The sequence below is a fragment of the Trichoderma evansii genome (genome assembly GCF_050947405.1).
Source record: "Trichoderma evansii strain SZMC 28006 chromosome Unknown GGI43scaffold_2, whole genome shotgun sequence".
Classification (NCBI taxonomy): Eukaryota; Fungi; Ascomycota; class Sordariomycetes; order Hypocreales; family Hypocreaceae; genus Trichoderma; species Trichoderma evansii.
Window position 1 is genome coordinate 1,241,290 of NW_028145204.1, and position 12,592 is coordinate 1,253,881.

Sequence of the window (12,592 nt, forward strand, 5' to 3'; positions counted from 1 at the left end):
ATAGCAGAAGGTTTGTAAAGATTGGGAAAAGGAAAAGGATGATTAAAAGATCAAAGATACCACAAAACGCGAAAATTGTTAATGGAATACACTGAGGTCAGATGAGATCGATATATATGTGTGTATATATAATGTACCAAGTCTATATGTATGCCTACCTAATAGTTCCAAATTACTATATTAAACACTAAGAAAATAAAACAAATGAAATGCATAACAAAAAAAAAGACACTTTAAAGGAAAATATTTGCTCGCTAGTATTTGGAGCAGTATTCTTGTTTTTTTCAATTTGTAATCAGAAAGCTTCTGATGCAGCCCATATATAGAGATAAAGGACCGCCCGTTCTATTAAACCTACCCCTCCCCCAGCCATAATCCCATTCCAGGACCATTATGTTCAAAAACGAACTCCTCCTTTCTAATTTGGACAGAAAAAGAAAATGTCTATCTTCGTTCATTCTTCAACTTTGCTCTCCTCTTCTTGACCGCCCAGCTAAAGAGCTGCTCAGTAAGGGACCACAAGGCCGACACAAGTTATATGATATCTTTCCTCCCGCTGATCGAAAGATCTCCCCAGCTCTTCTTTTACCGCCAGACCTGCTCCATTTCGTATTTCAAATGGGAATAGAAGGGTGACAAAGAGAGCAATATGTAACAGCTAAGGGGGCCTCAAGGTATGGCAGTATTTGAATTGCCACGACAATGCCCATGCTGTATGGTGTTACTTTGGAACAAAAGAGCCGCCAACAAAAGAAATTATGCAACAAAAAAAATATTGGTAGCGAGCAGAGAATGCCTACCTCCTTTCCTTCCCCGGTGTCCAAACGCCGTGAAAAGACTCAAAGGTGATGTATTTTAAACAAAACAAAAAAGAAAAGAAAAACTTTTTTATAGCAAGGTCTGTGGTCCTGCCTTAGTTTGATGTAAGAAACTCTGGTATTTGATAGAGCTCTCCAACTACTGCAGTAGAACACCTTTGCGCCGATATGCTAATGCTGATGCGGGCTAAAGAAGCATCCGAGGACAAAACAAAATTGACTGATAGAAAGGCTCTTTAAGAGCCGGCGCAAGAAATGATGTCGAATAATTTTGTCCGTTTAAGATATAGGACACTATATTCTTCGTGCGATGTTTACTCCAGGATTGACAAACGCTCTCGAGGCGATATCGCTGAATCGACGTACCACGTTAGTAGTCCCACCAGTGACCTGTGATTCATCCAGGATGAATTTGGACGCGACAGCCAACCTGTTCTTTGGATCTGATTCATCCAGATGCTGCGGAATGGTTGTTGCGTATCCAGCATCAAAGTCTGGGGCGAGTTCGCGGACAACAGCTATAGAATAGAGTACGTCGCGGTTCTCGCGACCATCCAAAAGGTGACGCATCCGGCTCAGAACATCCTCTCTCATCTTGACGACCGCAGGCGCATTAGGATTGTCCCTCTTGCGCACAAACTCGGCCAGGCTGTACCAAAAGTCAAATTGGCGAACACGATGATGGTCAGCATCCGCTACCGGTGGAGAGAGAGGGTTGCTTAGCAGCTCATCGCCGCAGAGCAAGGCTTCTACCACCTGAAGACGGTTTCTAGCTTCGGTAGCATCGTTGTCAGGCGGCAAGTTGAGGCGCATAGAGTTATTCATCCTCTCCGGTATTTGGTATGCTGTACAAGCCAACTCCCAGACAATTCTGGTTTCTAACACCCCCGAATACGCCATCTGAGTATGGTCGTTGGCCCTAACTCCCTCAAGGATCTTTAAGAAAGTAGCCATGTGCTCGATGAGATTGGCATCTTTGGGGAACGACATCTTGCCATTCTCAGTGAAATAGTACCAGCTAGTTTCAAAAAACGCGCTGAGCCCGCTCGCATACATTTCATGATAGACTTTTGTGATTTCATTAAAGGTCTCCTCAGTGTGGCTTATCTGCTGGGCGGGTGCGGGTGCGCCCAACAGATCGATGATTTCGTCGATCTTCATTTTTTTGGCTATACAAAGACAAGCAGATTAGCGACCAGGGTCAGCTTTAACTTTTTTCTTCACGGCTACGAGAAGCACCATGGAGCAGAGCCAGTCTCACCTCGCAAATAGCTATTATCGGAACCCGATAGGGACAACTGATTCGTCGACATGGTAGTCGCAGACCGTACGGTGTGGTCAATATTGGAAGAATAGTTATAACCAAGATCGGGCTTCAAAGACAGAGCTGGTGCCGAGGTGGGCGTGGACAAGGGATTGTAGGTGCTTGGTGTGATCGATGGAGTAGAAGGGTTGGAGCCTGTGGCATAGACGTTTGGCAGCATCGGTGATTGGCTGCCGTACGTGTTGACCAAACGCTGGACGGGGGATTGTCCAACCGCAGATCCTGGCTGCGCAGATGCAATGGCAGAGGGTTCTGTAGGCTGTGACAGGCTGTTCGACACTGGCTGCGCGCTGGTCCCGGTGGGTGTACCGGCCTGCTGTCGAAATATGGGGTCGTATCCTAGGCACTCGCGCTTCGATTTCCTGCAGTTGTTGCAGGTGGGATGCGTCTCGTCACACTATAGGAAGAGATGGATGTCAGTGCAAGTTTCCAAGCAGGGCGCACAAAGAGGGACGGCAAAAGGCTAGCTAACAAAAATGACGATGTATAGGGCAAGGAAAAAGAGAAGTGAATCGGAAGCCACTGGCGGTGAGACTGTAGGGTGGACAAAATGCGCTGAGGATGTCGATGACTGGCGAGTGGAATACAGAAGAGGTTTGCAGTGGTGCGATGGTGGGAGTCTCACGCTCGGGCGGGTTTATAGGCGCGCCACGAGTTTCAAAGTTTCTCAGCTCCCTCGGGTCGTAGCTTCAGCTCGGATAGGAGGGGCCGCTTTTTTTTTTCCTTCCCTTCCTCGCACCTAAGCTGCAGCCGCTTCCAGCTCCAACATGGATTGTCGCAAAACAAAGGGTGAAAAACAAACGAAAAAAAATTGTAGGAATAATTTGAAGGGGGAATGAGCAGAAATTGTAAAGTTGAAATGAATTGACTATTGAGAAGGGATGATGGCGGATATGCATTTTCGCACCTTTATTCGTCGCTTACGGCATGTTAAACAGCCCGTCTTGGTTCGTCGCTTAATTTCCTATGTGCCACCATATCAGCTCCAGTTCAGATAGACAACAGATCAATTGCATTCCCAGGGTCCAATTGGACATAGATTGCCATCTACTTTTGTGAAACGTACTTTCTTGGGGCCTCGATGGTTCATCAGTCGGGCATCGTGCGGAAGAGGATATCGAGATAGGGTATCTTGGGAGAAGCCGTAGTTGGAAGGTAAGGGCGCCGAGTGGCTTGCGAAGTATGGAGGGGCCGAGACGGCAGTAAGGGGCATGCTCATGGCCATAGACATGGAATGGTGAGAGATTGGAGGGACGGATTGCTGCGACATGGCGTCGATGGTCCGCATGCTAGGCAATGACATCTGAGGAGTGCCCACGGGGCTCACGCGATATGCGTCCGGCTGAGCTGCAGCTGTAGCTGCGGGATATGAGGCGTATTGAGTGGTGGGAAGTCCTGCGGCATGGGAAGCATAGATAGGCGACGAGGACGAGCTCGTGGGATAGCCAGCGTGCAGGCCATGGAGAGCCGCTGGCCGATGACTCGCCATATCGGACTCGGACTCGGGGGTCGTGGTGGTGTTGGTGGTGTTGGTGGTGTTGGTCTCGGACTCCCGGCTCGTACCGTTCTGCTGAGAAGGCGGCGGTTGTGCCTGAGGCTCGTGATGCTGATGCGGCGGTTGCTGTTCACCCAGCTGTGGAGGTTCTTCTTGTTGTTGTTGCTGCTTCTGCTCTTCCTTATGCTCTTCAAGGGGGGGCGTAGGGGCGATGGCGGCAGCGGGAGTCGGCTCTGAGGAGATGGATGCTGCGATCTGAAGCTCGCCAGAGACCGCTCTTGTGGGAGAAGCAGGTTGAGATTGAGGATGAGGAGCAATGATAGAAGCGGTAGCGGTGGCCGAGTCGTCGCCTTCGCGACCTCCTCCGGAGAGAACCATTTTCTAGGTCTGTTTTAATTTAGAAATTTATGGAGCGGCGACATGGGACTGGCGAACAGGGGACGCGACCCCGGGCCGGTAGCGAGAAGCGACAGGAGAGAAGGGAGGGCTGGCGGGCTGAAAGCTCTAGTCGTGGAGAAGAGATGGTTGTTTGTGATATGCAGCGCGCGGCGCAAAAAAAGCCAACCACCAGGCGAGGCAAAGCGAAGTCTAGAGCGGCACTGCAGCAGACAAGGTACCCTTCTGGTAAGCTCCCGCAGAACGAAGCAGGAGCTGTGCATTTGCGTGTACATGTACTGGTACATGCGGGTCTCATCCAAGTGCTCCGTCGGCTAGTGGGCGGGTAGTTCTAAGTTCCCAGCAGGGCCTTTGGCACCTGTGAGCGGAGTACAGGTACGGCCTGCCATATTGCCCAGACCTGTGATTTAGCGGTCGGCCCCAGCCAGGACCAGGGGGCTTATTACTCGGCTAGGCTAGTGGCAGCTCCTTGCCAGCTCCCGGAGCTGCCTCCTTCAGTACGTGTACAAGACACAGAATGGCCTCTAAGAGAGGGTAAATGTTTAATCTTCAGCAATTGGCCGGTGCCTTGACAGCAGGAATCAATTAGTTGTATCAACGGAGATGATGACGGTCCGAGATAGGGAGGCCGAGGCAGCGTACCAGTACCCCTCCTCCAGAGGATGCTAGCTGAAATGAAGGCAGACGTCGAAGATTGCATCAACATATCATAATACAGTAACCAAGCAGATGCAAGGTACTCGTATACTCGACGCTACTGGCCCCAGTGTTGATATAATGGCGAGGTTACGAAGCATATAATACATGTAACATGCAGCAGAGTAGGGAGCGCCTACCTAGCAGTGCTGCTGCATCAAGGCTAGTAGTACCTACATGCGTAGCGGCAACTGATTCAAGCCAAAGGCTGCCTCATTGGCGATATGCACTGCACAGATGCAGACGCAGACGCAGATGCAGATGCAGAACCACCACCAGCCCACACAACCACAATATCAGCTAGCTCCCAATAGACTACTATTGCAGCCACTGCTACCGATAGTAGTAGTATTATCCTAGTATACTCGTATATATCGATCCTACCTACTTGTATGCGGACACGCATACCTGCTCGCAATGTACCTACTACACTGCTTCGTAGTAGCACTAAAAATACTGTAGTAGTCCCGGAGCCCAGCGCCCCGTACAAGGTAGCAATATTTGGGACCGTACTAGTAAGCGAGCCACCCGTACGGACGGCTGCCGGTTCGCTGGAAGCTGAATTAGCTGCTCTGTACCCCGTGTCAGTGCAAATGCACAGGAAATACCACCTATGCTTGTTGGTGATGGAGGGCTGGAGGGATGCATGGCCCGGTAAGGCGGCCGGATTGCCGTTGGACCCGGTCCAATCGACTCTCAAGCTGCATGAGCAACCCTGAAGATCTATTGGATTCGTCCTCACTACGGCATATTATTAGCACATACGAAGCAGTACTACCATCTCTTACCAAATCATACCCTACGTCGCCGCATATTGGTACAAGTAGCAGCACTAGCAGCCGCAGCGTCATTCATCATCTTAAAGCGTGTATGGAGGCGTGGCATTGGATGGCCCTCATTTAAATGAGTGTTCAAATTACTCGTCATATTAAGTACCTTGGCGCAGTACGTACCAAGCAGCATTACTCGTAAAAATAGCAGCATTTCACGTACCAAAGGCTGCTGCCTCAGGGGCGCGGGAGAAAACTACATGTACACAGAAGCCAGATAAGACACGTGCCACCTGGGTCTATAAGGTGGGTTGGTGGCAGAGACAACGACACCGCATGGCTGTTCTCGGTGAAACTGCCTGGCACAGCTTGATCCATCTCGGAATATCTACTCCATGCTTGCACACAGCTGCCAATAGGACCATTGATTCCAGGTTCCATGCAGTTACGGTGCATCCAATGCTCTATCTAGACTGCACGAGATGGAGCACGCTTGCCAAGAAGCACTGATGTACTTGGCATTGATGCTGGACACCGCCGGCGAGGTGGGCTTTTTTTGGTCTCTCTCCCTCACAAACCGCAAACAACAACCCACAAACAGCCCAGTCATCGGCTAACTGCTACTCTTGGCTATAGGTCTAAATACGCAGTGCGGTCCACTAACCTCTAACGCTCGTGGAGCCTCTTAGATCAGTGCCCGCATTCTCGCCATCAACAAGCGGCACGAAAAGAGGCCGCGATAACGCCTGTCTGTAGATGAGATCGATGGAGATGCAGATTGGCGAGCGATAAACATGAGTAGAAGAAGGCGTTTATACTTGAACTACTTGTATGGCCACTCAAGATACCGTGTGGGCAACCTACTGTTTACTTCGTGTCACTTTACAGGCGCATCAGCTGCCACGGCATCATGAGCAAGCCGCCAGCAGTCTTTAACGCAACCATACTTGTACGCAGGCCACACAAGTAGACTTCGTATACGGGGTAGGTACCTGCCAAAATACCTCTTTAGACACGATGCTTTTACTGTTTCTTAGAATCCAGGCTCAGTGACTGTATGCTGGAGTTATATCGTCACATCTACGTGCTGCAAATAGAATGGGTGGCTCCCGCTAGTGCTACAAGAGGGTAGCAGTATCATACTAGTAGTACTACCTACTTCTCTTGCCAGGCGCAGTTAATCACGGCACCACTACAAACCCTAGCTTCAAATTCCGGCTCGACGGAAGGTAGCGTGGTGACAGGGGGAATCGACTCATAACGGTGAGAGCTGCATGCGAGCACTGGCTTTGTGCTTGCATACTGCATATACTGCCTGTATATGTACACTGTACTGTAGCCTTCGGGAGCTTCGCCGATGCCCAGCCAGTTGAAGAGGGTGACAAGCTGGTATCAAGATCGATACAGCGTACTGATGCGTCTGGCCTCGAATATCCCCGAGACGACGCCTGCAAAGGTAACTTGGGGAGCCAATCGAACTCCTCGCTACCAAGAACCCAGCTCCCACCGCCTAACTCACACCTCATCCGAGTGACAGATACGGAGTAGTGCTTTTACCAGGACTAGCAGTCTCGATAAACAGGCGAGGCAATAGAGCCGCTTTCTTCGCGGGAGAGCGAGAAAAGGAGCTCACCGAACCTTCTAGGTTCCAAAAAACCTTGTTGTCTCCTCCAGGTCTGTGCCCATATCCCGACATGGGCCCGCGAATACTACTGCTGGTGCGTACAGATACTGTAGGCATATTGTGGATCCTCTCGAATCTTGCTCGGCCTCTCGTGGCTACTGTACGGTTTGTTACAATTACGTATAAGTCCCGGTCATTTATCGTTGTGGAATCCACTGCTGCTCTGCTTTTATTATTCCGTATGTACCAGCGGCTGAAAACCAACCGCCGATATGAAGGGCAATAACATGACAAGCATCACCACTTGACACCGACTAATGTTTCCTAGTAGATGACTTCATTGCATTCTGATAGGCTGGCGTTGAGCACTGGAGTAGCCCAAGGGAGAAACGAAACCCAAAGCTGAACAACCTGGCCCTGGGCCGCGCAATTTCATTTGTGGGCTAGCAGCCAGCCATCAGCTCGAGATTGTTCTTTTCACATGAACGAGATTGACTGGATATGAATGCTTGAGAGGGGTGGAGGTAACAGCAAGATGCCGGGATTCAAAATAGAGAGCACAAAAAAAGTAAAGATGTATTTGCTGACAGCAGCAGTAGTCATCCTATCTCGTGCGGAGTGCGTCGAGTAAAAGTACTAACGAACGGCTACTACCTCGATAGGGCGAAAGGCGAGCTGCAGTATTGGCCACATGGAGAGCCGCAACCTCTGTTGCAACAGCTACTCCGCACTCCATCACGACAATGCATTCAATGTCAATAGTCCCCCGAGGCGCTGCTCGCTATTACCTATGAGAGTCCATAGAGTACAAGCAAGATCCTTCCGCATGGCTGATGCTGGTAGCTTCATACAAGTAATGCCACCAATGCCACCAATAGCATTAGCAGCAGGAAGTTTGGCACCACATCCATCATCGCAGTGTATATTGGTCCATGCGTCGCCAAGCTACGGTTCAAGGATTGGCCTAGTTTTCAGCGAGAGCCTTGGCAAGCTATCAGAAGGGACGACAGCCGTACGTACCAGCATCTAGGAGTAGTGCTGCCATTCTCTGTGGTTGACGAACTCGGCGGCATTTCCCCATGGGTGCCCCAAAACCGCTGCGACGCCTGCATTCGAGCTCAGGTGCCACGACTCTGTACGGAGCACACCCAACCTCCATGATGCAGACTGTATCATTCATTCCCAAGTATCTGCTCCGGAACGCACTTCCGTTACCGCTGCAGGGATCCAGGTGGCTGGGAGGGTGTCATTGCGGCACGTCGCCAGCATCCGCGGTCAAGATAGACGTGTACGCTGTTAGCACGAGTATGCCGTCGCCTCTTGTTGGCTTTTTTAGTCTACTGGGACGACGTCGGTTGAGAGGACACTATCGACGCTTCATGCCAGCCCACCATGCAAGGAGGATCTAGCCGCATGAGTTGACTTGCCGGCTCTGCGACTCGTCGGCAGCTCCACAAGGCGAAGCGTCTCTTCTAAAAGCGTTGGCCCATTGAACTTGGGCCGATTGAACTTGTACCTGGTGCCATCGGCTGTTGTTAGAGGCATCAATCGCACTGCAAGCTCCGTATAAAGCAATCGGGATAATTAACTGTACATTCAGATAAGCGAAAAGCAAAGTTCTGGGTAAGATTCTTAGTCTTGAAAACTCCTAGTTCTGCCGCTGCTGCCCTTACTCATACTGTACGGATACTGGTAGTCATCTAAGCAACATGAAAGCAAAAATGAGGTGCTGAACAGCAACTGCTGGTACAAGAAGCTGACCATTAAGCGTCACATTGCCAACAGAAGCTGAAGACGGCCTGGCTCTGGCCCACTTTTCAGAGCCTGCCTGGCCCCCTATTATCACCATATTGCAGAGCACAGATACGGACTGCAAGTGCCTGTACAAGTATGGCTTCGTGCGGCTGGGGTGCGCAAGCAAGGAGGACTTAGTGCGGTAGAGGTGGCAAGACAGAGTCGCAACAGATACCATCACGAGACAAGGCCGCATCTTCACCGTTGTTCGGGCTTGAGGCGTTGAGACAGTCTCCTTGTTGGCAGAGACATGCATATTCTAGTAGTAGTAGTGCTACTGCTACCTACTACCACCACAACATACCAGCATGCATCCAGTAAACTTCTAAATCATTATGGGCACTAACTCCGCATTATGCATGCTGTTTGTACTCCCTACAACCTCCTGCAATGTTGGTCTGATCTTTCTAGGTCCGGGTATGCAGGCCGCCCGAGCCACCGAAAATAACGAGCCATTCCATGTCCTTGCTAGGCTCGTCTCCTTTCTTGGGCAAAAGACACAAGCTACTAGCTAGGACTACTACTCCATACTTCTTCTTTTGCTTTTTTACTCCTTTGGCCTCCTTAATCGCGTACCAGGCTCGCTACCAGCCTAAATTGACGCGGCAGACAGCCCCTAGTCATCAAGTGCGGAGAATGCTACAGGTTACCTGCAGGCATGCATTCTGTGTGCCCGTGCTGAACATGGCCACGCAGTAGTATCATATCACATGCAGGCAGTTTTTCGATATGGTATAATACGAAGCAGTTTCAGTACAGCAAATACTCCGTAGCCCTACTACGAGCAAAGGTAAACCAGTGCTACACAGTACGTATCTCTCTGTACAAGTACGACCGTGTTATTACATAGATGCATTGTATAGATGATGTCTCATAAACTGTCCTATAGGATCGCATCCCATTGGGAGACGTTCATCCGTCTGCAGGAAGCCAAGGCCCCAAGACCACACGGTAGCCGACTTACATGGATTCTCGACCGCATTGTTGCAGCAGGGGCTCCACCGCCTGCCAATCGAGCCCTGACTCTCTCATCTCTGTGCTATTGTCTCCAATGACCATCCAAGGACTGGCGCGGCATGCCCGTGTCTCTCTATCATAAGTCCACGCCAGGCAACTCTTCCTATTCCGGCACTTGAGGCGGCACGCGTCTGCCGATACGATCTCGTCCCATTCCGTGGTTTCGTCGCCCGTCGGCCCCACGTAGTCCCGCATCTGACGTACCGGTTCGCTGCCAGCTTTCTGAAGTGAAGTGTTGGCAAATAGCTGCCACAGCTCACCCCAGACCACGGGCTGCTTCCTCTTGGAGAGTACATGGCCGATATTTTCCATGGCCCCTGGCTTGCGGAGACCATGGAGGGATACGAGGGGCGAGCACAGGCGGTCTCCCAGAACTCGGGCCATCTCGGGAGGCTCACCGTTGAAATGGTGGCTATACCGCTCGTCGAGATATATCCCCAGTTTGATCAGCGTCAACCCTACCAGTCGGTCACCCCATGTCTCGTCGAGCGAGTTGATATATGACTGGGCGACGATGTCGGGGCGATCGAATAATCGCCGAACTGCGTCTCCTGAGAGCAAGATACCAGACCCTCCATGTGCAAATCGAGTTTTGTAATCGCCTACCGCATTACCTATGTACCATGGCCTGGCGGGATCCAAGTGGCTCAGGAGAAGATACAATGACGGTCCAATCAAGAAGGTATCGTCGTCAAGAATAATGTACCATTTCTTATTGGGCATCTTTTTGTAAGCCAACTCCATGCCTATTATAAACTTGACCGCTTAGATGTTAGCAGTATAACGAATAGAGGGGGGAAGGGGGGTTTTCCCCATAAACTACCTTCAAGGCGTCCAACTCCCACCCAAAACTTTGTCCAAGCTCACTCGCCTTTTCCTCGTCGGCGGAGTCTATGGCTTCTTGGAGAGAGCGGTACTTCCCGAAGCGGGGATGGTCTTGTAGTGACGGGCCAACTTTGGTCTCCATCATCAAATTCACAACATTGTGCACGCTAGGCGACCCATTAACCGTCTCATTCGTCGCTGTCCAATCACCAACCACTATGAAGTTGCTGTTTTCTTGGCCTAATATGTCACCGCTGTGAGAGAAAGCGTTGATCAGTGCAGGTACCCGGTGTCGTGTGCCATAGCCTGTTTTGACGATATAGCCGACATCCTCGCGTAGGCTTAATGGGTAGGGTATAGGACGCTGGTCCAGCCATGCGTCTCGGTTCGTGATTGACGCACGGAGTGAATTCAAAAATCGAGAAGTATTGAAGTTGATAGACAGCTTGATCGGAGAGCTGGGAGACAGCAGGAGGTAAGTGGCGCTGAGAGTGATGTAGAGACTAGCGAACAAGAGAATGAACCGTCGGCGAGCATGTCGTGGCATAAGGATCATGGCGGCCCGGGAATCTGACTGAAACAGCACGCAGATGGAGCTCTTTTGGTGTTTCCGAGATGATGCTGACTTATAAGGCAATCGACTTTCTACCACAACGCAAAGCCAGCAGCGTTTACCACCTCAGGAAACAGATAAAGAGATGTGAAATTATCATTGGATCATCATTAACAGAACAAAGAAAATAAGTAGTATCAGTATATCAGCTCCGCCGACAAAAGTGGCTATGTCAAGTGCCATACCATTCATAGCTTTCAGGGGCTTTTTTTTTTCTCTCTCCCCGTCATCATTGCTCTGAAAGTGGTAATAGTATCCCAAGATCTGCATATAAAGCTAGGATCAGTGGCTACACGCATGCCCCGTCTTTAAAGCCGCCTCAAACCCGCTCACAAAAAATCTCCATAGACCTTGTGCAGATCAGTAAACATATGGCCCTATTACTACATAGATAAGAGAGACTTCTCCGCGGGTCTTTTTCCCTCTGTTATCGTTTTATTCTCACGGGCCGTTACAGTTATTGTATCCACTTTGTGTTGTCAAGCGTGAAACTCCCTCAAAGGGGGCTAAACTGTCGTGTCAGTTACTAGTGCAATGATCGACGATCAGTGACGCGTGTTTGTGGCTGTAAGTTTCAAGCACACCGTTATGTCTTCTATACGAAGGTTTTATTTTTATCAAACTACCTAGTTTACAGCATAAGCCAAATAATACATATTCGCTACGGTGAGAGCTCAAAGCTTTGCTAACCGAACTTGGTACAAATTAGTGTAATCATATGGGAGCCTGCAAGCAAAGACCATTCTTGTTCAACTTCTCACGGAAAAGATCCACCAAAGTAAGCATGACAACACAAGCGTTGCGGGCAACTCACAGCGAAGCAAAGCTCAATTAGCCTGAAAAAAAAGGAAAATTGCTGACTCACAGAATGGGGATTAAAAGTTGACTGGGATTCTTGCTGCAATTAAGCTTAATTGGTCCTACATGAGAAATGCAGACGAGTTATCCGACATCCGCGAAATGAAGAAGCATGACGAAGGTCATTTCTATATAAAGACTCGATCATCACAAAAATTGCATTGCTAAAAAAAGAGCTTCTCTTTTTATTAGACCCATATTTAAATTACACTTGATTTCTTCTAGAATGATGGAGAGCGAAGCTAGCCACATTTCGTCTCGCCTCGTCGGGGAAATTATGTCGTCTGTCACGGGCAATCTCATCTAATTAAATGGCACAGACCAATATTAAAATACCCAAATCTACACCAATATACTCAAAG

General features: G+C 49.7%; 2 protein-coding genes across 2 annotated transcripts; both read right to left on the reverse strand.

The window, feature by feature from the left end:
• Positions 1 to 985: 985 nt before the first annotated feature.
• Positions 986 to 4,536, reverse strand: GGI43DRAFT_149823 (Zn(II)2Cys6 transcription factor domain-containing protein). The gene is made up of 5 exons (XM_083199414.1): positions 3,209 to 4,536; positions 3,050 to 3,106; positions 2,080 to 2,539; positions 1,249 to 1,987; positions 986 to 1,170 (listed from the first exon to the last, which is right to left on the reverse strand). Exons 1-5 carry the CDS (start codon positions 4,013 to 4,015, stop codon positions 1,113 to 1,115), a joined length of 2,121 nt encoding a protein of 706 aa, XP_083064937.1. The 5' UTR covers positions 4,016 to 4,536; the 3' UTR covers positions 986 to 1,112.
• Positions 4,537 to 9,830: 5,294 nt separating this feature from the next.
• On the reverse strand, positions 9,831 to 11,882 carry GGI43DRAFT_150072 (uncharacterized protein). Its single transcript, XM_083199420.1, has 2 exons — positions 10,758 to 11,882; positions 9,831 to 10,690 (listed from the first exon to the last, which is right to left on the reverse strand). Exons 1-2 carry the CDS (start codon positions 11,313 to 11,315, stop codon positions 9,878 to 9,880), a joined length of 1,371 nt encoding a protein of 456 aa, XP_083064938.1. The 5' UTR covers positions 11,316 to 11,882; the 3' UTR covers positions 9,831 to 9,877.
• Between the last annotated feature and the right edge of the window lie 710 nt (positions 11,883 to 12,592).